We start from the raw sequence: 27,212 nt of genomic DNA, 5'->3' as shown, positions 1-27,212 counted from the left end.
AAGGACCGGAAATAAAGGCAATGATGCCCTCCTCCTCCTGGTTGCAAAGTGCTTTTATGGGAAACTGTGGGGCGGTTTGGCACATTGGTGAGTGGGCTGAATGTCTACAGTCGGGGCTGGGGTGGGTGGAGTGCTGCACCTGAGAGGCAGCGGGTGGAAACTGGAATTTGGGAGACTAAGTTTGGGGTGGGAGAACCCTCGTCAGGGAGGCCCAGGTGGAAATGTGGGGGATCAGGAAGGGGTGGTGGGGGCCTCCGCCGGGGTGGCCTGGCCTGCCTTGCGCCCATACCCCAGTTCCGCACCCCCGGTCACGAGCAGCTCAGTCCCCGTGCAGAAGCTGGCTTCGGAGGCCAAGAACACAGCAGCAGCCGCCACCTCAGATGGCTGGCCCATGCGGCCCAGGGGCTGGGGAGAGACAAGGGGGAAAGGAGAGTCAGGAGGAGCTCCCACCTGACCTCCACCCCCACACCACCTCGACCCGGCCCCCACTCCTACCTGGGCCAGTGTACCCTCTCGGATTGTAGCAGTGGGGTCAGGTGTTGAGGCCGCCAGCTCTTCCCACAGAGGGGTCCAGATGTTTCCAGGGGAGATGCTGGGGTGGGGGAGGAGAGGGGGTCAGGGGAGTCCAATGCACACACTGCCCCTTGGGCTCACTTCCCCAAGAGGCTCTCAACCCACGTGAAGCTGCTCACCAGTTGACACGGACACCATATTGACTCTCATCCAGGGCCAAGGCTTTGGTCATGGCTGTCACTGCCCCCTGCAGAAGACGGGGCACAGAGAAAGTTCAGACCGGAGGAGATGAGGTTCCTTCTCTTCCCATCCCTGAAGGAGGGCATGGCAACCCACTCCAGTATTCTTTCCTGGAGAATCCCATGGCCTGAGGAGCCTGGTGGGCTATTGTCTACCGGGTCCCAAAGAGTCGGACACAACTGAGCGACCTAGAACTCATGCACCCAACCAGGGGGCGTCAAGCAGGGGCATTGGGAGAGGGAAGTCACGCTCTCCCTGCAGGTTTCAGCCGGCTGCACCAGGCTCTGTTTCCTGGAAGACCAGGTGGCTGTGCCTCAGGGCTGAGACACTCTAAAGAAGGGGCAGGGTATCTCGGCGGTGTACCTTGGTGGCTACGTAGGGAACTGCTTGGGATTGCCCAATCGCCCCGACCAGGCTGGAGATGTTGATGACATTCCCCCGGCTCTTGCGCAGGTGAGGGAGGGCGAGCTGGGGAGACAGAAAGCGGAGTAAGCCGCCCAAGCCCCTGGATCTCCCCCGGCCCCGCTGAAATGCCTCCTGGCCATCTCCCTGGTGTGCTCACTAGTGGATCTGGGTGGCTTGTGTGGACAGCAGCCAGGGCTCCAGAGCACCTTCTGTGGTTTGGCCCACAGTCTCTGAGTATCAGAGGAGTCCATCTTTGTCTAAAAGGAATTTTTCTTTCTTTCTTTTTGGCTGTGCTGTGTCTTCGTTGCTGCACGCAGGCTTTCTCTAGTTGAGGAGAGCGGGGCCTACTCTTCAGTAGCCTCTAGTTGCGGGCTTCTCCTGTGGTGCACCGGCTTAGGTGCCCCGAGGCATGTGGGATCTTCCTGGACCGGGATTCAAATGTGTGTCCCCTGCACTGGCGGGAAGATTCTAAGCCACTGGACTACCAGAGAAGTCCTGGAAAGGATCCTTCTGTCTCCTCTACTGTCTGCCCCTTCTCTCTCCGTCTCTGCCTCCCCCTTCTGTGTCCCTGACCCCCTCTCTCAGGGTCCCTGTGCCTCTCTCTCCAGGTCTTTATGTATGACTCAGACTCCTGTCCATTATAAGATAGGAAAATGAAAGATAGACCAAGATGGCTGCATATTTTACCAAAAAAACGGGAGGATTCCCTTTTATCCATGAAGGGGAAGATAGTTTCTCTGAGTTTCAGGGAAAACTCTGTGGTCAAAATGTGACATGGGAGACCTTCACGACATGAACTCCCTACTCTGCCAACCCTGCAACCCCCTGGCCACCTGGAGGTCCCTAAACTAACTCGCAACTCTCTCTCCCTTTCCTTTTCTCTTCACCCCAGCCTGTCTCTCTGCTCTTCAGTCACGCTTGACCTTGAGTAAATTCCAATTCTATTCCTCCCCTCACTCGCCTTGGGCAAGGCCCATTCCTATCACTAAAGATTGATTAATGGGTACAAGGTGGCTCCCCCCAAGGGATACTCAGAATGGGAAGCTAAACTAGTTCCCCCTCCGGATCACCCCACCAGCTCTTGCAGACCTCCACTCCCTCACAAAACAGCCTCTGCCCCATCCTCAGTGCTGTATCTTCAGATATTCCCCCAAGTGTTCCAACCTCAGGGCCTTTGCACTTGCTATTCTCTCTGCCTGGAACTTTTTTCCTGATATAGCATGTGACTTACTCCTAGGGTGACCAACTCTCCCCAGTTTGCCCAGAACTGAAGGGTCTCTGAGGGCATGGGGCATTCAATTCAGGGCTGAAAGGGGACAATCCTATCCCCTCAGCAACTTCAGTGCAAATGTCACCTCCTCAGTGAGGTTTCCCTGACCATTCTATTTAAAACATCATGTTTTTTTTAAAGGATGGCTAAGTGTCCAGCTCTGTAGGAATTTGGTTTATTAATCCCAAGTGACCGTTCACACAGACATTCAACACACTGTGACTTTCTTTTTTGGCAGCGCCTCAGATCTTAGTTCCCCAACAAGGGATTGAACCAACACCCCTACGGAGGAAGCACGGAGTCTTAACCACTGCACCACCAGGGAAGTCCCTACCATTCTATTTAAAACTGCAACCTGCCTATCCCTGGGTCCCCAACCAATTAACTCCTTCCTCTCCCCCACCCTGGAAAGGTGAGGTTTGTGGGAGCTGAGCCACGTTTATTTGCCACCTCATCTCAGCACTGGGCACACAGCTAGCGTTCAATAAATATTTGTCCCGCACTCCTGTGGCCCCTGTCCAACTCTCACATGCACTCCTTGGCTGGCATCCTCCCCCACCCCTCCCGCCAAGGTCACCTACGCCTCTGTGTGGCTACATCAAGGACCTGCTAGTCTCTTATCAGCCTGACCTCTGCGCCTCCCTCCCTCCCTTCGGACAACCCAACCCGAGAGAGCCTGGCTCACTCAGTGGACACCCTGTAGCCTCACCCTGGCCTGACTCCATTTCCCCTAAATGTTGGGGTTCCTGGGTCTGCTTCTTGCCCTACCTGCTCTGCCATGGGAGCCCCACTTTCCTGGGTTTCCATGGGCATCTCCTAAGTCTCCCTCGGAGCCTCCTTGTGGAGTTCCTGACCTGCCACCTGCGGGCATTTCCATCTCTGTGTCTCAAGGGCAAAACTTAAGTGTTGGGTCCCCCAAACCTGCCCCCATCCATGGTCCCCAGTCTCTGACGTGAGGTCCACTCCCACTCAGCCTCTCAAACCAGAGTCTCAGAAGATCTGGGAGGGCCTTCAGGAGACCCCCCCTTGGGTTCGCAACAGACCCATCACCAAGGCGCCCTTAAATCTCTACAATTCCCTCGCTCACTAATTCATTCAACCAACATTTCATGAGGACCTACTATGTGCTGGGTAATGGGGTAAAAGCTGGGGATACTGTAGGAAACAAGACTAGGAGAGATTTCTGCCCTCATGGAGCTCAAGTTGCGTGGGGAGGCAGCCAGAAACAAATGCAAGTGCACTGTGGAATGTTCTAGAGTGTGTTTGCGCTTCCCAGGTGGCTCAGTGGTAAAGAATCTGCCTGTCAAAGCAGAAGACTCGGGTTTGATCCCTGGGTCGGGAAGATCCCCTGGAGAAGGAAATGGCAACCCACTCCAGTATTCTTGCCTGGGAAATCCCATGGACAGAGGAGCCTGGTGGGCTACAGTCCATGGGGTCGCAAGAGTTGGACACAACTGAGTGACTAGACAACAAATAAAGAGCGTGACCGGGGACACGAAACCAGAAGGAGAGCAGGATAAGGGAGAATGGGAGTGTTGGGCTGGGTGCAGTTTCAAACAGGGTGGCCGAGGGAGGGCTTTGGGAAAGTGTGTGTATGCTCAATAGTTTCAGTCGTGTCCAACTCTTTGAGACCCCATGGACTGTAAGCCTCCAGTCGCCTCTGTCCATGGGATTCTCCAGGCAAGAATATTGGAGTGGGTTGCCATTTCCTTCTCCAGGGCATCTTCCTGACTCAGGGATCGAACCTGTGCCCCCTACAGTGGAAGCACAGAGTGCTAATCACTGGATGGCCAGGGAAAGCCCAGATTTGAGCATTTTGAGTCCAGGTGTGAGCTATGGGCATCTCTTAGAGAAAACCATGCCAGGCAGCAAGAACACAGAGTGCAGAGGCCCTGAGGCAAGATCAGGTAGGGAGTGTTTGGCAGCAACAAGGCCACTGTGGAGGGAGGTGAGATCAGAGGAGCAACAGGGGTCAGATTGCGTGAGGCTGTGAAAGCCACCTCTTCTCATGTGCGCAAATGCAACCGCCTCCTGATGTCAGTTCCCACCCCACTCTGCCCTCTGATTTCTTCCTCATACAAGAGCCAGAGTGGTCTGTTACTACTAACGATCTTAGCATTCATGGGCTAACATCATCTTCCCCGGGTGGCACTAGTAGTAAGCAACCTGCCTGCCGATGCAGGAGTCGCAAGAGACATGAATTCGATCCCTGGATCGGGAAGATCTCCTGGAGGAGGGGCATGGTTACCCCCTCCAGTATTCTTGCCTGGAGAGTCCCATGGACAGAGGAGACTGGTGAGCTACAGTCCATAGGTTAGCAAAGAGTCAGACAGGACTGAAGCGACGTAGCACGCACATCACCTTCTTGCTCAAATGCCTCCGATGCCTCCCTGCTGCTCTTGGGTGAAGACCAGATGCCTCAGGGATTTCTCTGGCAGTTCAGTGGTTAAGTCTCCACGCTTCCAAATGCAGGAGGCGCGGGTTCTATCCCTGGGCAAGAAACTAAGATCCCACGTGCCACTCAGCATGGCTGAAAAATTAAAAACAAAAAAGTCCAGATGCCTCAACAGGGCCCCCCAGGCCCCACGTATGTGCCCCTCAACCCCTTCCTGCACCACCCCCTTCCCTCAGCCTTGGGTCCTCAACAGACCCATCACCAAGGCACTCTTGAATTTCTACGATTCCCTTGCTCATTAATTCATTCAACCAACATTTTGTGAGGACCTACTATGTGCCGGGTAACGGGGTAAAAGCTGGGGATACTGCAGGAAACAAGACTGGGAGAGATTTCTGCCCTCATGGAGCTCAAGTTGCATGGGGAGGCAGCCAGAAGCAAATGCAAGTGCACTGTGGAATGTTCTAGAATGTGTCTGGGCTCCTAATTCTCTCTCAGGGCCAGGCCTCTGCACAGCCTACCAGGAACGTCTGCACCTCTGTGTACCTCCAGTAAGGACCCACCAGACTCTTAACGGCCTGACTCCCTCCCCTTCAGACACCAATCTCCCCCACCGCTCCCCGAGTTAACATCTCTCATCTTTCATTTCCTCCAGGAAGCCTACCGTGACCTCCAGAACACATTCATTCATATAAACTCATCTCTTGTTTATTTAGTAACACTTGGCTGCCCTGTGACTATAAACTCCACAAGGGCAAAGACCACGTGGTGCACCCCCCAGCACCTACAAACGCTCACTCAGTCTTTGATGAATAAATAGATAAATGAATGGATGGGTCTCTAAGAACTAATCCGGCTGCGAGCGCTTACAACGGACACTCCAGTGCTCAAACACCTTCCGTGAACGCCCTCCTGACAACATCCCCTTTCCTTAACTATATAAATATCCCAACCTCCTCTGGTGTTTTCTCAAACCTGGGGAATGGCTAACTTTGCATCAGAATTTGCCAGGGAGGCCGAAGACCCAGAGATTCTGACTCAGGAGGCCTGGGCTGGGGTCTCAAGGATCAATATTTATAGAGCTTATAAGGGGGTGCTTGCCTGGTGGTCCAGTGGCTAAGACTCCAAGCTCCTAATGCAGGGGGCGTGGGTTCAATCCCCGGTCAGGGAACTACATCCCCCGTGCCACAACTAAGACTCAGCACTGCCAAATAAACAGATAAATATTTTTAAAAATAAATAAAGGGCTTGCAAGGAATGCTGGTGGTGATGATGATGATGGTGGTGAAGGTAATAATGATGACGGTGGGAGGATGATGGCAATGATGATGACGATGGTCATGATAATGATGGTTAATGATGATGATGTTGGTGACGGTGGTGATGGAAATGATGGTGATGGTGACTAAAACGATGATGAAGGTGAAGGTGGCCATCATGGTGACGATGGCTACGATGAGGTTAATGATGACGGTGATGGCAGTGGCAGTCATGGTGGTGACGGTTATAATGACAATGGCGGCAAGGGCAGCAACTTACGCATGTCGACAAATTTCTTTGCAATAGGCACTTGGATAGAGGCAAGAACAAGCAGACAAAAGTCTCTGCCCTCTGAAAAACCAGATGCAACGGGCAGACTTTGGAGCTTGGTGTGAACAAATCAACTGTATTAATAATAAGACATTTGGGAACAACTAGGTGAATTTCAATAGGGCTTGGGCATTAAATGGTATTAAGAAATTACTGTTCATTTTCTTAGGAGATCTAATAGTAATTTGGTCATGTAAAAAAGTCTTAATTTTAATTTTTAACGTGAAGTCAAATTTTTCATTGTTAGTCTTGCATTTTTTTTTTTTTTTTTTTTGCCACCCCAAGCCTCTTGTGGGAGTTTTAGTTCCCTGACCAGGGACTGAACCCGGGCTCTTGTCAGCGAAAGCACTGAGTCCTAACCACTGCACCGCCAGGGAATTCCCTAAATGTATTTTTAAATGAAAACAGTATTTGGCTTTCCTTTGCCTCTTGGGAGTGGGGGGTGACTCTGGGGTTCATGTTTCTCCGTGACTCCCAGAGTGTCCCCAGGGAGTAGTGGCCCCCACTTGTGCTGGTGGTAACTTGCCTGGTGATGCCCTTCATTGGCTCCCTGACAACTACTCCCCAGGCTGAAGACAGCAATTCACAGGATCGCTTTCCATCCACCCTGGCCTTCAATCCCCACCTAGGCTCTGCTTCTGGGGGAGCCCCAACTAACACAGGTGTGGCCACGAAACTGTGATGATAAGAATTCTAAGTATCTGCATAAGAAAGTGTCAAGATTAGCTAAGACCATGGTATCAATGTTAGTCTTACTGTGATTTCTCAAAAGAATATTCTTTTGATTTTAGGAAATACCCTCCAAAGCACTATGGGTAAAGAGACGTCATACGTATACATGCGGGCTCAGTTATGTCTCTGTGACCCTATAGACTGTAGCTCGCCAGGCTCCTCTGTCCATGGAATTCTCCAGGCAAGAATACTGGAGTGAGATACGATTTCCTTCTCCAGGGAATCTTCCCAACCTGGAGGTCGAACCCGAGTCTCTTGTATCTCCTGCGTTGGCAAGTGGATTCTTTACCACCTGCCCCATGTGGGAAGCCCTCAAAATAGATTGCAACTTTCCCAAATACAGAGATAGAAAGATGTAGCAAATGTGGTTTAAAAAAGAAAAGTGTTAACAACAGGGAGTCTGGATATACAGGAATTCTCTGTACTATCCGGGAAATATTCTAAAAGTCTTAAGTTATGTCAAAATAAAAATAAATAAATGTCCTAATCCATTGGTAGTATTCATGAAGTTCATACTAATGAAATTATATATGTCCAGGTAGGGGATGGTAGAAGGCAATGGATACAACAAGCTTAACAACATGTTTCTGATATAATTGGACTTCCTTGAAGATCAGTGGTTAAGACTCCCGGTCAGGAAAGTTCCACAAGGCACACAATGTGGCCCAAAATAAATAAAATAAAATACATTTACCTTGCAAAATATTTACAATTGCTAAAGGCAAATGGAGATGGAGAATTTCTTGGTCTTAAAATCCACCTGGGTGGTTTCTGCCCCCAGGGCCTTTGCTACTCTTTTGGCAAGCAAAATGTCCTATTTCTCTACTTCCTTCGCTTCCAAAGTTCAGCTCAAGCGTTAACCTTTCCCTTCTACTCCTTCCAGGCTTCATTTGCCCAGTATGTATATCAGAGACTGCGGACTCAGTAGCCGTGAGAAATAGAATGAAACAAGCTTCACAATAACAATGAAAGCTTGCAGAGAGTAAACTGTGTGCCAAGCATGTTCTATGGGCTTTGTGGGTATTTAATCATATTCAATTCTCAGGACAACTCTGTGAATTAGCTAACGCTATTCAGGTTCCTACTACAGATGAGAAAACCTAGATGCAGAGAGACTGAGTAACTTGCCCAATGTTACAAACAAGGAGTGACAGAGAACCCGGGCAGGCAGACACCAGATCTAGACCCTCAGAGATTTCCGCACCCGCCCTTCACAGGTAAGAGTCAGGAGAAGGAGACCCAGGAGGGAGAACTTGGGACTGGGGTACAGTGGAGAGTCAGGCCACGTCTAGGGAGTGGCCTCCCCGTGGGTCCAGTTGGCCAAATTTCCAGGAGAAACCAGAAAACTGGTTGTTTAGGAGAAATTTCTCTCTCTTTCTCTTTTTTTTAAAATGCTGATTGCTAATGAGGGAGGGAGAGGAAAGAACAAAATATATAGGGCTTCCCTGGTGGGGCTCAGTGGTAAAGAATCCCCCTCCTAGTGCAGAAGACACAGGTTCAGTCCCTGCTCCGGGAAGATCCCCCATGCTGTGGAGCAATTAAGCCTCCATGCTGCAACTACTGAAGCCCGAGGAACCTGGAGTCCGTGCTCAGCAACAGGAGAAGCCACCGCAGTGAGAGGCCCCACACACAACATGTACAGAGCCGTCCCCACTCTCCACAACTAGAGAAAAGCCTGAGCACAAAAAAGACCCAGCATAGCCAAAAAAAAAATTCAATTCAATTAAAAAATATATATATATATATATATACACACACATATCCTTTAGGGGCTGTGATTTATGCCTGTCTTACTGTGCAGAGGTGCTAATCTCCCTCTTAGTGTTATTATTATTATGCCATGCCCCACTGCTCTCAGGGTCTTAGTTCCCAGACCGAGGATTAACCCCACACCCTCAACGATGAAATCACAGAGTCCTAACCACTGGACTGTGAGGGAATTCTGGCTGTGCTTAGCCACTCAGTCATGCCCGACTCTCTGTGACCCCATGGGCTGTAGCCTGCCAGGCTCCTCTGTCCATGGGGATTCTTCAGGCAAGAATACTGGAGTGGGTTGCCATGCCCTCCTCCAGGGAATCTTTCCAACCCAGGGATCGAACCCACGTCTCCTGTGTTGCAGGCAGATTCTTTACCGGTCTGAACCACCAGGGAAGCCCATGAATACTGGAGTGGGTAGCCTATCCCTTCTCCAGGGGATCTTCCCAACCCAGGAATCAAACCGGTGTCTCCTGCATTTCAGGCGGATTCTTCACCAGCTGAGCTAAGCACCAATCTTAGGAGCTGAACAGAAATTGGGAACAGGAGCCAAGGCTGACTGGTTGAGCAACAGATTATCCAGTTTCCCTGGGGATATTTCACCTGAATCTCTGACAAGATCTGGGTAGCATTTGAGCACCCCCACACAGGTGACCCCTGACCCACAGAGTGGGCCTCCGCCCTCTGATTATATTGTTTTTTTTTTTTTTAGTATTTATTTATTTGGCTGTGCTGGGTCTTAGTTGTGTCATGTGGGATATTTTTTAGTTGGGGCCTGTGGGATCTAGTTCCCTGATGAAGGATGGAATGTGGGCCACCTATATTGGAGGTGTGGAGTCTTAGCCACTGGACCACCAGGGAAGTTCCAGTTTATAGGTTTTTTTTTTTTTTTCTGAGCTCCTTTAGCCTTGGACTGGTGGGCTCCAAACTGATGTCTCCAGGCCTCAACCTCTGCCCTAGACGCAGAGCTCCCACGAGGGCATCTGGTTAGCATCTCTCATTCAACAGTCCCCCAGGCGGTCTACTTCTCCCCCAGCTTCCCCAGGGCAGTGGATGGCCACACATTTCTGCCAATCACTGGGGATGGGGGTGAGGGAAACAGATGAATCAAAACCAAACTCCACCGCTCCTTTCTTTGGCAAATCTGCCCCCACATCTAGTCAACCATAAGGAAATCTTTACAAGTCCACCATTACAATGCATACAGAATCAGACCGTTTCTCACCAAATTCACCAGACTGGTGGCCTCCAACATCACCTCCTCCGGCCGGGACCATCCCATCATCACCTGTTCACTGGTTTCACGGCCTCTGCCCTCACGCCCCACTCTGTTCCCCACGTAGCCGCCAGATGGCGCAATATCCCACTTACAGCAGTTCTAGTTCCTCTGCTCTGAACACTCTATGGCTCCCAGCTCAGTTCAGTTCAGTTCAGTTGCTCAGTCGTGTCCGACTCTTTGTGACCCCATGGACTGCAGCACTCCAGGCTTCCCTAGCCATCACCAACTCCTGCAGCTTGCTCAAACTCCTGTCCATCGAGTTGGTGATGTCATCCAACCATCTCATCCTCTGTCGTCCCATTCTCCTCCTGCCTTCAATCTTTCTCAGCATCAGGGTCTTTTCCAATGAGTCAGTTCTTTGCATCAGGTGGCCAAAGTATTGGAGCTTCAGCTTCAGCATCAGTCCTTCTGGTGAATATTCAGGATTGATTTCCTTTAGGACTGATTGGTTTGATCTCCTTGCAGTCCAAGAGTCTTCTCCAACACCACAGTTCAAAAGCATCAATTCTTTGGTGCTCAGCTTTCTTTATGGTCCAACTCTCACATCCATACATGACTACTGGAAAATCCATAGCTTTGACTGTATGGACCTTTGTCGGCAAAGTAATGTCTCTGTGTTTTAATATGCTGTCTAGGTTGGTCGCAGCTTTTCTTCCAAGGAGCAAGCATCTTTTAATTTTGTGGCTGCAGCCACCATCTGCAATGATTTTGGAGCCCAAGAAAATAAATGGCTCCTGGCTCAGTCAGTGTCAAAGCCCAGTCCTCTCTGTGGTTCACCAAGCCCCAGCACGATCTACCCTCAACTTGTGTCCTCTCTCTGCTTTGCCTGTGTCAGTCACACTGCCCTTCTCGCTGTAGATTCCCACCCCAGGGCCTTTGCACTGGATGTTCCTCTGCTAGATTGCAATTGCTCACACATCTCCTTGGGGGCTTGATTCAAATGTCACCTCTTAGAGAAGCCTTCTGACCACCTACCATGTCTAAAAGAGCACACAGATACACACACACAAACAAAAAACAAACAAACAAAAACCTTATCTGGTAAAGATCATACTGAATTATTTACAGATGAAATACGATATCTGAGATTTACTTTCCTAGTGGTTCAGACGGTAAAGAATCTGCTTGTATAAGTCAGAAAGAAAAACACCAATACAGTATATTAATGCATATATATGGAATTTAGAAAGATGGTAACGATGACCCTATACGCCAGACAGCAAAAGAGACACAGATGTAAAGAACAGACTGTTGGATTCTGTGGGAGAGGGCGAGGGTGGGATGATTTGAGAGAATAGCATTGAAACATGTATATTATCGTATGTGAAATAGATCGCCAGTCCAGGTTTGATGCATGAGGCAGGGTGCTCAGGGCTGGTGCACTGGGATGACCCTGAGGGATGGGATGGGGAGGGAGGTGGAGGGGGGCTCAGGATGGGGAACACATGTATACCCATGGCTGATTCATGTGACTATATGGCAAAAACCACACACACAAAAAAAGAATCTGCCTGTAATGCAAGAGATCTGGGTTCCGTCCTTGGGTTGGGAAGATTCCCTGGAAAAGGAAATGGCAACCCACTCCAGTATCCTTGCCCGGAGAATTCTATAGACAAAGGAGCCTGGCGGGCTACAGTCCATAGGGTCGCAATGAGTCAGACACAACTAAGCCACTGACATTTTCACTTTTCACTCCAGATAAGATAAAGAGAAGAGAAAAGTGAGGAGTTGACAAGAAGCAAGAATGGTAGAATACTGAGTGTCAGCATCGGGGGATGGGTATGTGGGTTCAGTAATAGTAATACAATTCTGTCTGTTTTCCTGTGTGCTTGTAAAATGCCAGAAGAAAAAGTTGTATAACATAGCATTTACACTTTCCCATACTTCTTGGGGGCAGGAGGAGAAGGGGACGACAGAGGATGAGATGGCTGGGTGGCATCACCGACTCGATGGACATGAGTGTGGGTAGACTCCAGGAGTTGGTGATGGACAGGGAACCCTGGCGTGCTGCAATTCATGGGGTCGCAAAGAGTCGGACACGACTGAGCAAGTGAACTGAACTGAACTGATACTTCTTGATCCCCTTACCTCCCTTCACTTTTTGGCACAGCACTTATCACTCCCTGACATTATGTCGTATTTCCTGGCTTACTGTCTGTCTCCCCCATGAGAATGTTGGCTCCCCAGGGTCACAGCTCTTTGTTTTGTTCCCTGCTGCACAGCCAGTGCTTAGCGCATGTCTGGTGCTAAATAAATATTTGTTGAATGAGTGAATCCAGAAGTATTATGATGGGGAATTCCCTGGTGGTCCAGTGGTTAGGACTCTGAGTTTCCACTGCAGGGGGCATGGGTTCAATCCCTGGTTGGGAAAATAAGATCTTGCAAGCTGCCAAGTAGCCCCTCAAAATGTAGTAGGATAAAAAATAGAAGTAATCAATTAATTAAAATTTATTTATTTTATTTACTAATGATGGGGCTCCACTGGAAGTCCAGTGGTTCACCTTCCAATGCAGGGGGTGAGGGTTTGATCCCTGGTCAGAGAGCTAAGATCCCACATGCCTACTGGCCAAAAAACCAAAATATAAAGCAGAAGCAATACTGCACCAAATTCAATGAAGACTTCTTAAATGGTCTATATAAAAAAAAAAAAAAAACTTACCAAAAAAGAGAGTAAACTATAATCTTAAAAAATACTTTGATGAAAATAAGCTGTTATCATAGAGAATGAACATATAGGTGTGAAAGTGAAAGTCGCTCAGTGGTGTCTGACTCTTTGTGACCCCATGGACTCTACAGTCCATGGGATTCTCCAAGCCAGAATACTGGAGTGGGTAGGATCCTTTCCCTTCTCCAGGGGATCTTCCCGACCCAAGAATCAAACCGGGGTCTCCTGAATTTCAGGTGGATTCTTTACCAGCGGAGATACTAGGGAAGCCCCATATATAGGTGTAGATGCCACATAAGCAAGGATGATTGGGAAAGGCCTTTCTGAAGATGTGGTATTTTAACTGGGATGGTAAATAGGAGGCGGTTATAGGAAGATTCAGAGGAAAGGCATACAGGTAGAGGGGGGATGCTCTTTCCTCTTAATACCTATTTGTTGGATGGCAAAGCTGTAACTGTCTATTACTGACTCCTTGCCCCAACCCCTCCCTCCACATCCTTAACATCCCTCACCACACCATGCTGGAAGGTTCTGGAAGGTTCCTAAGAAGATGGGGCTATGTAGCCGACATGGGTAGCTTTGTCTGGGTATAGGGATCTGCAAGCATTTCTTTTCTACAAAGAATGGAGCCCTTCCAGAATAAGATCAAAGCAAGGCACAGAAAACATTTGGCTCTTAGACCAAATGAGTCTGACAAGCTCATGGTCAGGAGGTCACTCAGGCCTGGTGACAGGGACCCCAGCCTCACCTTGGTCAGGGTGTACATCCCCAGCAGGTTCAGCTCCAGCAGCTGGCGAAAGCCCTGGGCGGAGGTCTCCTCGAGCCACTGTGGAGGTGGGTCTAAGGGTGGGATGAGAGAGAGACAGACGAGAGGATGAGGGAACCGTGATGACAGGAGAACAGGGAAGGGAAATGGGCATGGGGGGCAGAGGGCGGGGGGGAAGAGGGTGGGGGGAGTGGCAGACAAGAGGGTCAGGGGTCCTGAAAAGGAAAGGAGGCTGAATAATGGGTTACTAAAAAAAAAGCAGTCCAGCTGGGTTAAGAAGATGGAGTTTAGGATTTCCCTGGTGGGCCAGTGGCTAAGAATCCACCTGCCAGTGCAGAGGACATGGGTTCGATCCCTGGTCTAGGAAGATTCCACACGCGCAGGGGCAACCAAGCCCACGTGCCGCAGCTACTGAGCCCAGGCTGCAACTACTGAAGCCCCTGTACCTCGAGCCTGTGCTTCGCAAGAGAAGCCAGCACCTCACTAGTTGCGAGCACATCGATTAGAGAATAGCCCCCTGCTTTCTGAAACTGGAGGAAGCGCTCAGGCAGCAACAAAGACACAGCACTGCCAACAAAAAAATAATAAAAAAAATTTTTTAAGATGCGGTTTATATGTACAAATGGACTATTACTCAGCCTTAAAAAAAAAAGGAAATACTGCCATTTGCAGCAACCTAGAGAATATTATGCTTAGTGAAATAAGTCAGATGGAGAAAGACAAATGCCGTATGATGTCACTTGTATGTGGAATCTAACAGATAATATAAATAAATGTATTAATATATGCAAAATGGAAACAGACTCAGATATAGAAAACAAACTTGTGGTTACCAAAGGGGTGAAGGAAGGAGGGAGGGACAAAATAGGGGTATACAAGATGAAAAAACAGAAACAGGAAACTAGGAGTATGCAAACTCCTACAGATACAAACTACTATGTATACAATAGATAAGCAACAAGGATATACTCTATAGCACAGGAAACTGTAGCCATTATCTTGAAATAACCTATAATGGAATACAGCCTGTAAAAACATTGCATCACTATGCTGCAAACCTGAAGCTAACATAATACTGTAAATCAACTGTACATCAATTAAAAAATTTAAAAGAAGCAACAAAAGAAAAAAAAAAAACCCACCTTGGAAGCAGTCACAGGGCCAGAAAACCTGGGTTCAAACCTCAACCCTGCCATTTCTTAGCTGTGTGACCTTAGGCAAATCACTTTGCTTCTTTGTGCCTGTTTGTTCATGTGCAAAATGAGGATAACACCTTGTTCTTGAGCTCAGAAATTTCACAAGTCAATATTTGTGCCTGACACCTAGTACAATAAATGTGTTTATTAAGTACATAGAACTGGGTGGATAGTAGAGAGACAGAAAAACCAACATTCAGAAGAAAAGAGGCAGGAAAGATAGGAACAAGAACAGGAAAATTAAAAAAAAAACCTGGGAAAAATGGACCCCAAACCTTCCAAAGGCTTTAGGAGTCGAAGTGGATGAAGAGGGTCTTCCCTGGCGGTCCAGTGACCAAAGAGTTAAGTCATGAGGATGGAGCCCTCTTGAATGGGATTAGTGCCCTCATAAAAGAGACTCCAGTGAGGTCCTTCATTCCTTCCACCTTGTGAGGCCCCAGGAAGCAGGGCCTCACCAGACACCAAATCTGCCTCTGACTTGATCTTGGACTTCCCAGCCTCCAGAAATAAATGTTCATTGTTTAAGTCACTGAGTCCATGATATTTCTATTATAGCAGCATGAGCAGACTAAGACAGAACATATATGTATTATGTATATAATGAATATTGTGCTCCTGCTCAGTCGCTTCAGTCATGTCCAACTCTTTGTGATTCCATGGACTGTAGCCCACCAGGCTCCACTGTCCACAGGATTCTCCAGGCAAGAACACTGGAGTCGGTTGCCATGCCCTCCTCCAGGGGATCCTCCCAACCCAAGATTGAACCTGAGTCTCTTGCATCTCCTGCACTGCATTACCGCTGAGCCACAGGGGAAGCCCAAATATGCACATATGTATATGTATACAAGTATATGTTTCTCTAACATAGATTATAATCTTAAATCCTAAAAATGGACTCATGTATTTTGCAAATAAGGCAATAGAGATTCAGGAGTGTAGGTGACTTACCTGAGGCTGCCTCACTCCAGGTACCAGATTTAGGATTCAAACCTGTCCAACTAGCCCCAGAGAGGCTTAGAAGACACTGCCCTCTTCTGTCTCCGCCTCTGGACATCTCTCTGTTTGAAAGCTGAACTCAGAGGGCAGAGCATCACCTTGTTTGACCTTAGCTGGGAACATGTGCTGCTGGTGACTCAAATTTTTGCCTCTCTGAACTTGTCTGCAAATACTCAGAAAGCATAGTGGGATTCTGAAGTTACAACCCACGCCCCCACCAAGTAGGTGAGTTCACAAATACGGAATCAGTGAATAAATGAGCATTAACCATATCTCCCTTTTATTGTCTATTTCCTTACTTTACAATGTGAATCCCATGAGGACAGGAAATGAAAGTTGCTCAGTCGTGTCCGACTCTTTGCAACCCCATGGACTATACAGTCCATGAAATTCTTCAGGCCAGAATACTGGAGTAGGTAGCCTTTCCCTTCTCCAAGGGATCTTCCCAACACAGGGATCAAACCCAGTTCTCCCACATTGCAGGCAGATTCTTTACCAACTGAGCTATGAGGACATGAAAGCTTGGTGGATTTTGCTCACTGCTAAATCTCCAGTCCCTAGGACAGAAGGTGGAGTATAGTAGATGCTCAAAAAATATCTGCTGAATGGATCAAGCACACGGAGAGAAAGGAAGTACTCAGTTCAGTCGCTCAGTCGTGTCCGACTCTCTGCGACCCCATGAATTGCAGCACGCCAGGCCTCTCTGTCCATCACCAACTCCCGGAGTCTACCCAAACCCATGTTCATCAAGTCGGTGATGCCATCCAACCATCTCATCCTCTGTCGTCCCCTTCTCCTCCCGCCCTCAATCCTACCCAGCATTAGGGTCTTTTCCAATGAGTCAACCCCTCGCATGAGGTGGCCAAAGTATTGGAGCTTCAGCTTCAACATCAGACCTTCCAATGAACACCCAGGATTGATCTCTTTTAGGATGGATTGATTGGATCTCCTTGCAGTCCAAGAAACTCTCAAGAGTCTTCTCCAACACCACAGTTCAAAAGCATCAATTCTTCGGCGCTCAGCTTTCTTCACCGTCCAACTCTCACATCCATACATGACCACTGGAAAAACCATAGTCTTGACTAGACGGACTTTTGTTGGCAAAGTAATGTCTCTGCTTTTAAACATGCTATCTAGGTTGGCCATAACCTTCCTTCCAAGGAGTAAGCGTCTTTTAATTTCATGGCTGCAGTCACCATCAGCAGTGATTCTGGAGCCCAAAAAAGTAAAGTCTGACACTGTTTCCACTGTTTCCCCATCTATTTCCCGTGGAGTGATGGGACCAGATGCCATGATCTTAGTTTTCTGAACGTTGAGCTTTAAGCCAACTTTTTCACTCTCCTCCTTCACCTTCATCAAGAGGCTCTTTAGTTCTTCTTCACTTTCTGCCATAAGGGTGGTGTCATCCGCATATCTGAGGTTATTGATATTTCTCCCGGCAATCTTGATTCCAGCTTGTGTTTCTTCCAGCCCAGCGTTTCTCATGATGTACTCTGCATATAAGTTAAACAAGCAGGGTGACAATATACAGCCTTGACGTACTCCTTTTCCTATTTGGAACCAGTCTGTTGTTCCATGTCCAGTTCTGACTGTTGCTTCCTGACCTGCATACAGGTTTCTCAAGAGACAGGTCAGATGGTCTGGTATTCCCATCTCTTTCAGAATTTTCCACAGTTTATTGTGATCCACACAGTCAAAGGCTTTGGCATAGTCAATAAAGCAGAAATAGATGTTTTTCTGGAACTCTCTTGCTTTTTCGATGATCCAGCGGATATTGGCAATTTGATCTCTGGTTCCTCTGCCTTTTCTAAAACCAGCTTGAACATCTGGAAGTTCACGGTTCACGTATTGCTGAAGCCTGGCTTGGAGAATTTTGAGTATTACTTTACTAGCATGTGAGATGAGTGCAATTGTGCGGTAGTTTGAGCATTCTTTGGCATTGCCTTTCTTTGGGATTGGAACGAAGACTGACCTCTTCCAGTCCTGTGGCCACTGCTGAGTTTTCCAAATTTGCTGGCATATCGAGTGCAGCACTTTCACAGCATCACCTTTGAGGATTTGAAATAGCTCAACTGGAATTCCATCACCTCCACTAGCTTTGTTCGTAGTGATGCTTTCTAAGGCCCACTTGACTTCACATTCCAAGATGTCTGGCTCTAGGTGAGTGATCACACCATCGTGATTATCTGGGTCGTGAAGATCTTTTTTGTACAGTTCTTCTGTGTATTCTTGCCACCTCTTCTTAATATCTTCTGCTTCTGTTAGGTCCATACCATTTCCGTCCTTTATCGAGCCTATCTTTGCGTGAAATGTTCCCTTGGTATCTCTAATTTTCTTGAAGAGGTCTCTAGTCTTTCCCAATCTGTTGTTTTCCTCTATTTGTTTGCACTGATCGCTGAGGAAGGCTTTCTTATCTCTCCTTGCTATTCTTTGGAACTCTGCATTCAGATGAGAATATCTTTCCTTTTCTCCTTTGCTTTTCGCTTCTCTTCTCTTCCCAGCTATCTGTAAGGCCTCCTCAGACAGCCATTTTGCTTTTTTGCATTTCTTTTCCTTGGGGATTTTCTTGATCCCTGTCTCCTGTACAATGTCACGAACCTCTGTCCATAGTTCATCAGGCATTCTGTCTATCAGGTCTAGTCCCTTAAATCTATTTTTCACTTCCACTGTATACTCATAAGGGATTTGATCTAGGTCATACCTGAATGGTCTAGTGGTTTTCCCTACTTTCTTCAATTTAAGTCTGAATTTGGCAATAAGCAGTTCATGATCTGAGCAATATTGCATAGGAACCTGGAATGTTAGGTCCATGAATCAAGGCAAACTGGAAGTGGTCAAACAGGAGATGGCAAGAGTGAACATTGACATTCTAGGAATCAGCGAACTAAGATGGACTGGAATGGGTGAATTTAACTCAGATAACCATTATATCTACTACTGTGGGCAAGAATCCCTTAGAAGAAATGGAGTAGCCATCATGGTCAACAGAAGAGTCCGAAATGCAGTACTTGGATGCAATCTCAAAAACGACAGAATGATCTCTGTTCGCTTCCAAGGCAAACCGTTCAATATCACGGTAATCCAAGTCTATGCCCTGACCAGTAACGCCGAAGAAGCTGAAGTTGAACGATTCTATGAAGACCTACAAGACCTTCTAGAACTAACACCCAAAAAAGATGTCCTTTTCATTATAGGGGACTGGAATGCAAAAGTAGGAAGTCAAGAAACACCTGGCGTAACAGGCAGGTTTGGCCTTGGAGTACAGAATGAAGCAGGGCAAAGGCTAATAGAGTTTTGCCACGAGAACGCACTGGTAATAGCAAACACCCTATTCCAACAACACAAGAGAAGACTCTACACGTGGACATCACCAGATGGTCAACACCGAAATCAGATTGATTATATTCTTTGCAGCCAAAGATGGAGAAGCTCTATACAGTCAGCAAAAACAAGACCGGGAGCAGACTGTGGCTCAGATCATGAACTGCTTATTGCCAAATTCAGACTTAAATTGAAGAAAGGAAGTACTAGTATCTCTTTAAATCTTTACAACAAGAGGAGAGTGCTGCCCAGAGAGAGTAAGTCAATTGCTCAACGTTGCCCAGTCAAGAAGAAAGGCTTCTTTCGACCACAGTGTGTGATCCCAGTCCAATCAGTTCGCCTCTCTGAGTCTCGGTTTAGCATTGTGAGGCATTGTTATGAAGGGTGGTCATTAAATGGATGGCAATTTCTCTTCAAAGCCTCCACACCAAGCCCTATAAATCATGTGTGGAGAATACATCTTTTCAGTCATGGAAAAAGAGAAGGGCCATCAGCCTCGCTTCATAGATAAGAAACAGGCTACAAGATGGAAGTTATCCTTCCAAGACAGCTCCCATAATTATGAGGCTGAGCAGTTACACTGTTCAGCACAACAACCCTATAACAATGACGAAGATGGTCATTTTCATTTTACAAATGTAGAAACGGATGCAGAAAGGGCTAAGGGTACAGGCCTGGGGGCACACAGTAGGGGTGGAGTCAGGATGGGGTGAGAAGCCAGGAGGTGGGTTGACACCAGTGGGGAATGGCCCTCAGGCCTCACGACTCACGGTAGCCAGCGTTGTTGACTATGCAATCCAGGCGGCCAAAACGGCGGATGGTCTCAGAAACGAGGGTCTGGGGAGAGAGAGATCTTGTGAGTGAGCGGTGCTGGCACCAGGCTTATAGAGCCAGGGGTTCCAAAGGCGAGGTGGGGACAGGAGTCACAGCTGAGGGGCTGGAGACCAGCGGGCTGGTGACATTCATACTGCGGTCACTACCCCAGAGACCTGAGACTGGGGACAGATGTCAGAGATACTGACTAAACGGAAGGAATGGAAACTAAGGAAAGAGAAAAGAATCTTGCCGAATGAGACCCCCTTTTGAGGAATGTATTTGTCCCAATCCATGTGACAGCACCTTGAAAGAGTGGGAGGTAAAAGCAAATCCACCCAGGAGACACAAGACCTGGTCAGTACAGTTAGGGAAAGCCTTGAAGTGATACGGAGCTGAATGGTACAATAAAGCCACAAGAACTGCAGGGAAAGGCAGAGGGAATGGCATGTGCAGAAGTCTTGGGGGTGGCCAGAGGACAGGGGTGGGGGGGGCGTGAGGAGAGAGAATCAATTGGACATGGCAGGTAGTAGAGACAGAATATCCGCTCACCCTCACATCTTCCTCCTGAGTCACGTCACAGAGCAGAAAGACAGTGCCAGGAAGTTCTCGCTCCACCGCCCTGCCCCTGGCCTCTGCAGGAAGAGAAGGGCTGGGGGCTGGACTTCTGAGTCTGAGGGAGGAGGGGGCTGGGGGTTTGGACTCCTGGGTCTGGCAGAGGAGGGGTCTGGAGTCCTGGACGCCTCCTGGAGGGTTGGGGATGAGGACTGAGGGACCCTCACTCACCATTTTTGTCACAGATAACCACCTGGGCACCGCTTTCCACTGAGAATTGGAAAAGAAGAGGTTACCCCAGCAAAGACTTTGGCGAAGGCCTCGGCTGCCCTCTAGTGGCCACTTACGGTGGGTGGGGCCCGTCTCCCACTCTGCTCCCCTCGTGACCCCAAAGTCTCATGATGACTCCCTAGGACAGGGGCAGAAGTTTTGACAGATACTCTTCTGGGCTACTCTAAGTGCCTGCTGGGGGCTCCTGAGCCTGCCTTCCTGGGTTCCAGAGTAAACCTGAAATCTGCAAGAGACACAGTCCCCCAAACCGCATGTTCTGCAGGGACAACTGAGACCACAGAAACGGCGTTTGGAAATCTGCCAAAATCTCAGGCCCTAGGCAGCCACTGCCTACATTTTCGTTCACTTTGCAAACTGGATCTTGTAAGATAAGAATCTAGACTCCAGTATAGGACCTACTTTTTTCCTCACACTCGTTAGTTAGCCCTCGGAGGTCCCTCCTCTCCCAGATTCCCAATATTTACAGCCAGCCAGACCCCACTCACCGAAAGCTCGAACGATCCCGGCTCCTATGCCTCGCCCGCCGCCGGTCACGATGACCACCTTCCCAGCATAGCGCGTTCCCATTGCCATACTGCCAGACATCGCCTCGCCGCTGTCACTCACTCCGGGCTTCTATCCACCTCCAAAGTCCGGTGAGGTCGTGGGGTCGAATCGTAAATAGGGGCCGGATCCTGGAAGCCCGGCCCTGAGGGTGGGGGTGGGGGGCGTTGCCAGGAAAGCCAGAAGCCTGGAAGCCTGGTCCCTCCCTCAGATCCAAGAGTCGGGATGCCCAGACCTTCTTCCCTCAAATTCAGGATTCCTGGCGTCCGGCCGCCCTCTGCCCTCGGACCTAAAAGTCCAGGTCCTTAGTCTTCCTTCAGACGCAAGAATCCAGGTCCCCATCCCCCTCTTCCCTCAGACCCAGTACTCCGGACCCTGAGATTTCCTCCTTCCTCAGACCTACAAGTCCAAGGTCCCGGTCCCCTCCTCCTTTGCGACCCAGAAATCCACGACCCCAGCTCTACCCCCCTCCGAGACACCAGTGTCACAACCTCAAACAGACAAAAAGTTATTGACTAAAAAGTTCAAAGTTTTAATCCAAATTTGGACAAGTGTTGGGAAAAGCAAACTTTGGCCACAGAAACCATTTCTAGGTCACGGGAGGCGAGAGGCTCCAGATCTTCAGGTGGTCCCGCCAGACCACGCCCTCACGCTCTGATTGGCTGCCACGTCTGGGCGGGTCAGAAGCTGGACTGCAGCAGGGTGACTCTCAGAGGCCACGCCCCCTCGTCGGGGGTCAGGGCGGGAGGGGCGGGCCCGGAATCCCAGGTCGGCTCCCAGGAGGCGGGGCCTGCGCCGCGCCCACTACCTCTGGGGGAAAAACCCGTGGAGCAGGAATTGGCTGTTGGAGGAGATCTTCGGGGTGAGGACACCTGGGGCGTGGGATCTGACGGAGGAGGCGGCGCAGGGGGAAGAGGGTCCCCTCGAGAGTCCAAATTTCCACCTGGAGACGATGAATGGGGGATGAGAATGGCAAACTCAGGGATCCAGAAGTCCAGACACCGCCCCCCGCCCCCAGGCCTTTCCTCTCAAACCTAGGAGTCCGGCCTCCCTGCCCCCTGCTCTCCCCGACTCTGCACTCCTGCACCCCTGGCCCCTCCTGCCTGGAATCTAGCACTCCCAAGCCCTGTCCAGGTCTTTCCTCATCAAGACAAAGGATTCTCAAGGGCCCTCAGACCCCTCCCCATCACGACCTGAGATTCCAGACCTCCGACCCCCGCCTCATCCCTAAAACCTAGGATTCCTAAATCCCCAGGTCATTCTCACCTGTCATCATTCCGCGCCACTGCGATGCCTCAGCGGCCAGGGCTTGAGAGAGGCTGAGAACTCGCTCCCGGTGCCCTTCGGATGTCAGCAAATAAGGGGTGGTGCTCCTTGGACTAGAAAAAAAGAGTTTGGGGGAACTTCAGTTAGCCAGTACAGTAAAGGCCACAGTGCCGCGCGTGGCCTTCTGGGAGTTGTAGTCCCTAGCACGTGTCTCTGAAGGATTTTAAACCTCGAGCGACCCTCTTTTTCAGAAGCCCGCGTGCATTGTGGGATTTGTAGTCCAGTTGCCCGATAATTTCTCCGATTTCCTGACAGCGGGGCGGAGTTTGATATAGAACAAGGAACTGCAGTTCTCCCCGCGGACTAGGGTTTTCTGATTCCCCAAGAACTCGAGCGACTCTAAAAGATTCTGCGATCTGTACTTTAGTATTCAGGAGACATTAACAGTAATACTACTCCCCTTCTCTTTGTTATTTCCCTTCTTGTTGCCTCGATCTCCAATTCCTTACCTGCTCCAGGACCCCGAACTTCTGAGCCATTTCTGGGCTCCTGAGTGTCCTAGGATAGGCTGCAAAGGAATGGGGGCATTAGAATTCCTCACCCTGGAAGTTCCCATGTTCTCATTCTGAGGGTGAAGGGGCTCAGAGGATAATACTGCCCCAAAGACACCGCTAATTCTTAACTTTACCAGAACTCCTGGGAAAGAGGGAAGAGTTTGGAAAATCACCACCCCCAGCCACTTCCCCACGCCTCTTTGCATTCGGTAAACAGCTTTTTCATATGCCTTAGATAAGCCTGATGATGTGAAATTGATATTTTAGGACAGGAAAATTAAAGATCAAAGTCTCTCTGTGTGCTTGTTTGGGGCTCCTCCATCCTTAATGTGCAGTGTGCACCAGGATTACACATTAGCCAGAGCTCCTCAGAGTTGGCAGTGCTTGCTCTGTCGTGAAGATCATTTCTTTTTTCTCTTTCTTCTGACACTACCAATATAACTTCTTAAAAGAATAGCTTCTTTCACAATTCTGCAGGGGATCATAGTAACTTGCTTTAGGCTTTACATGTGCTTCCCTAGACTATGTACACTTGGTGAACCTTAGGTAAAATATCAATATGTTATTTTGTTTCTTTGTTTGTTTTAACTTGTCTGGCTGCATCAAGACTTAGTTGTGGCACTTGGGATCTTAGTTGCATCATGTGGGATCTTTTGTCGCACTGCATGGGGCTTCCCTGGTGGCTCAGCGGTAAAGAATCTGCCTGCCAATGCAGGAGACTAACTTGCTCAACAGGAGATGTGGGTTCCATCCCTGGGTCAGGAAGATTGCCTGGAGGGCTACAGTCCATGGGGTTGCAAAAGAGTCGTACATGACTCAGTGACTAAACAACAACAGATTCTGCAGTTGTGGCGCACAGGCTTAGTTGCCCAGAGACATGTGGGATCTTAGTTCCCAGACCAGGTATCAAACCCTCGTCCCCTGCATTGCAAGGCAAATTCTTAACCACTGGACTGCCAGGAAAGTCCTGTCAGTATGTCATTTTGATGTTTGATCTTTTGTCTGGAAAACAGATACAAGTGTGCCTCTTGACTTCTAACAGATGGTGAAACAGTTCTCAGAACTTTCTGAGAGTCTCTCTCCCGAGTTCTAATCCTGTTTGGCTCAAATAAAAGTCCCCTTTTTTCTTGTTAACTTGATTTTAATAGAATTTTCATCGACAAGATTCACAGATGAGCCCCCTGTGACAAGGCCAGAAACAGACCCTCCAAATTCACATTCCTTTTGTCATAAATGATTAATGAACTTCTTGTCCCCAAAAAACTAGCTAGACATAGAGATCAGTGTTTGATATTCAGCAGACTTGAGCTGCCCCCCGTTTACAAAAACAATCACAACCACAAAATCACCCCACTTGTCTAATTCCTTCCTAGAAGAGTCTTAAGATGAAACTATCCATGGGGAATTCCCTGGTGGTCCAGTAGGCAGGGCTCCATGATCCCACAGCCAAGTCCTCAAACATGGACTGAACCCAAGCCCTAAAATCCCACAAGCTGCGCAGTGGCACAGCCCAAAACAAAAAACAAACGAAAAAACCATCCTGCCCAGACACTCTGATCTTCAGATTGGCAGTGTGATCTCCACGGCAATAGAGTAAATACATTTTTTTCTTTTTTCTTTGCCTTTGACAGAATAGGAACTGAACAGGAAAACATGGCTTCCAATCCAGCTCTAAAACCCACTCCTCCCAGAGGAGTGAGAATGCTGGTGAGGATGGAGATGTTGCCTCTGGCCCATCCTGTTCACCACTGATAAGGGAGACAGGATGCTGAATGCAAAACAGGTACAAATAAACCTGATACAGAGGAAGGAAAAAATCCCCATTTTACGGAGAGGAAAACTGAGACTCCAGCCAGGAACTGAGAACCCCTGCCCCCTCACTGACCCACCCCTGTTTCCCTCACTTTTTGTTCCGTGTCAGGCTGGCGTCTGGCTGGGGACAGTGTCCTCCCCAGGGTGAGGAGCCGGGGGGAGGCTGGGCGAGGGAGAAGCCGTCCACACTCTTGATTTCTTCGGATTCTCTCCAACTGCTCCTGAGCACTCATCCGGGGCCTGGCCAGCGGGACCTGGGGAGATGAGAAACATCTCGAGATTCCAACCATAGCATCTGTTTTCTCTCTTCCCTGAACCTCTCAGCCTCCTGAGTCTTGGGCTTCCCTCATAGCTCAGTTGGTAAAGAATCTACCTGCAATGCAGGAGACCCCGGTTCGATTCCTGGGTAGGGAAGATCCCCTGGAGATGGGATAGGAAACCCACTCCAGTATTCTGGCCTGGAGAATTCCTGTGTCTTGCCTTTCCCAGTAAGTTCAGCCCTGGATCTCGAGGCCTTATTTCTACACCTGGAGCCCAGGCTGTCCCTCTGCTGGAAATAAGTCCTTCCATATCCCACAAGGCTCTCAGGACAAAGGTGTTACAGTTCCCGTGTAACTCGTTGCTACCCACCCCTCTGGCCTCAATCCCATCAGCTGCCCCGTTGGAACCTGTAGTGCCAGCCTGACCAACACCCACTCTTCTCTGGACATAACAAGTCTCTTGGAAGTAGTAGTCGGGACTCTGGTTTGCTCATGATTTTAAAAAAATAATAATAAGTCTGGTTTCAATCAGCTTTGAAAACATTAACATGAAGAATGAGATTTATTGTGTAACTAGATCATCAAGAAGATCACTTTGGGTTTGCCTGAGGGAGGACTCGACAAGTTCTCTTGTGCCCTCAAAACCGGAGGGAAGAGACTCACAGGGAGACTAGTTATCTGCCACAAGCCAGGGAACTTTGCCTGAAGCTTCCAGAAGTATGATCCTGACGACACCTTGATCTTGGACTTAGAGCCTTAGGAACTCAAAACGCAAGAGGACGGGGATGAACGGAAGGAGAACTTGAAATCTGGAACATTCTCCATCTATCTGCTTTGCAAGGAAGCTTGCTCTGAAGAGAATGCCAAGGGTGTGGCCGGAAAACCATTTGCTAAGAGATCAGGCATGTGATGTGTGAGTCCAGTAAACCAGCTCAGCAGAAAAGCTGCCCAGTCAAAACGAAGGAAGGCTGTCGGACATCCAGGATGCTATGAGCAGGAAAGGGGCCAACAGAGCGGCAAATGTGTGTCATCCTTCAGGAAAGGGGGTAATTGGGACACAGACATGCGTCTAGGGAGAAGGCCACGTGACAGGTGAAGTCACGGTGCTGCAAGCCAAGGAAGTGATCCCTCCCTAGCGCCTTCAGAAGGCGCGTGGCCCTGTGGACACCTAGATTTCAGGCTTCTAGCCTACAGAACTGCAAGACAATACATTTATTGTTTAAACAAAAAACAAAGGGAAGCGGGGGTGGGGAGAGAACTCTGGACTGCAGTCTCCAGTTAGAAAATTCTAGGCAGACAGCTTGGATCTGTTGCTTATTGTAGGTCTAATCACTGCAGTTTACTCGCTTTGATTTGATCGATCCTGGGTCACATGCCCACCTGGAAACTGGCTCTATGTTTTCGTTTTTGTTTTTTTCCTGTCATGCCATGGGTTTTGTGGGATCTCTGTTCCAAAGGATCGAACTTGCGCCTCTGCAGTGAAAGCACAGAGTGTTAACTACAGGACCGCCAGGGACTTCCCTGGCCCTGTGTCACCAACTTCTTCACAACAGGCTAGACCGCCTACCCGGAAGTCTCGGCCTTGGCCAAACTGAAACTTTTACACAACCCCTTGTTTCAAAGACAGCCCACATAGGTGGATATTTTTAGCCATTTGGAGCCTGCCTGCTTTAAATTCTTCCTGAAGTTGTAACCAGCATCTGCTGGCCATAAGCAGGATTAACTTGTAGCTATAAAAGCCCCACCCACTCACCCCTCAACAGGCTGCTGCCCTTAGGAAACTCCTCTGTGCTGCTAAGCACATCACCTAGATCCTTAAGTCCCTTCTCCAATCTCTTTCTTTCCTGGGAGTCCCCTTGTCCCCGGTCCCTCTCCTCCTGGGCGGTGGCCCCCACGCAGTAACCTCTGGAGGGCCCCTTGCTGTGACGGACTTATTCCACAAGAAAATCGGTCAGCCGTGGACCAACTAGAACTCTTTGCGCTACCGCCACCTAG

At 48.9% G+C, this 27,212-nt stretch overlaps 2 protein-coding genes across 6 annotated transcripts in view; both read right to left on the bottom strand.

Annotated features, from left to right (window-relative positions):
* Positions 1-35: 35 nt before the first annotated feature.
* On the bottom strand, positions 36-21,980 carry HSD17B14 (hydroxysteroid 17-beta dehydrogenase 14). Of its 2 annotated transcripts, XM_081515329.1 has the most exons (9): positions 21,268-21,980; positions 20,723-20,761; positions 20,489-20,571; positions 19,894-19,960; positions 13,593-13,684; positions 1,117-1,221; positions 693-760; positions 496-592; positions 36-405 (listed from the first exon to the last, which is right to left on the bottom strand). In XM_081515329.1, the coding sequence occupies exons 1-9, from the start codon at positions 21,365-21,367 to the stop codon at positions 232-234; spliced, it is 825 nt and encodes a 274-aa protein (XP_081371455.1). In that variant the 5' UTR covers positions 21,368-21,980; the 3' UTR covers positions 36-231. The 2 variants fall into 2 exon arrangements, with proteins under 2 accessions (XP_081371455.1, XP_081371456.1); XM_081515330.1 differs by lacking the exon at positions 20,723-20,761 and having other exon boundaries at positions 21,268-21,417.
* The window catches only part of PLEKHA4 (pleckstrin homology domain containing A4), a 26,507-nt gene continuing 21,131 nt past the window's right edge, over positions 21,837-27,212 (bottom strand). For 3 of the 4 annotated variants that reach the window (XM_081515325.1, XM_081515323.1, XM_081515327.1), the window contains 4 exons: positions 25,050-25,211; positions 23,101-23,159; positions 22,592-22,704; positions 21,837-22,268 (listed from right to left, as the gene is read on the bottom strand). In XM_081515325.1, coding sequence (XP_081371451.1) covers positions 22,006-22,268; positions 22,592-22,704; positions 23,101-23,159; positions 25,050-25,211 — 597 coding nt within the window. In that variant the 3' untranslated portion in view covers positions 21,837-22,005. Of the gene's footprint in view, positions 22,269-22,591; positions 22,705-23,100; positions 23,160-24,265; positions 24,941-25,049; positions 25,212-27,212 lie in introns of those variants that run through there. The other variant, XM_081515326.1, reaches the window with a different exon arrangement.

The sequence above is a fragment of the Giraffa tippelskirchi genome, chromosome 7 (genome assembly GCF_054371585.1).
Source record: "Giraffa tippelskirchi isolate mGirTip1 chromosome 7, T2T-mGirTip1v1.2.pri, whole genome shotgun sequence".
NCBI classification, from domain to species: Eukaryota; Metazoa; Chordata; class Mammalia; order Artiodactyla; family Giraffidae; genus Giraffa; species Giraffa tippelskirchi.
Note: the sequence above shows the minus strand (reverse complement) of the source record. Positions and strands in the feature narration are given on the sequence as shown.

Excerpts from the sequence above, each read along its gene's own strand:
- HSD17B14 (XM_081515329.1), bottom strand. The coding sequence starts at position 21,367 with ATGTCTGGCAGTATGGCAATGGGAACGCGCTATGCTGGGAAGGTGGTC. Across the intron at positions 19,961-20,488 it reads CTCAGGAGGAAGATGTGAGG|ACCCTCGTTTCTGAGACCAT; the intron begins GTGAGCGGATAT and ends CTCTCTCCCCAG. Across the intron at positions 1,222-13,592 it reads GGATGTACACCCTGACCAAG|CTCGCCCTCCCTCACCTGCG; the intron begins GTGAGGCTGGGG and ends CTGTCTCCCCAG.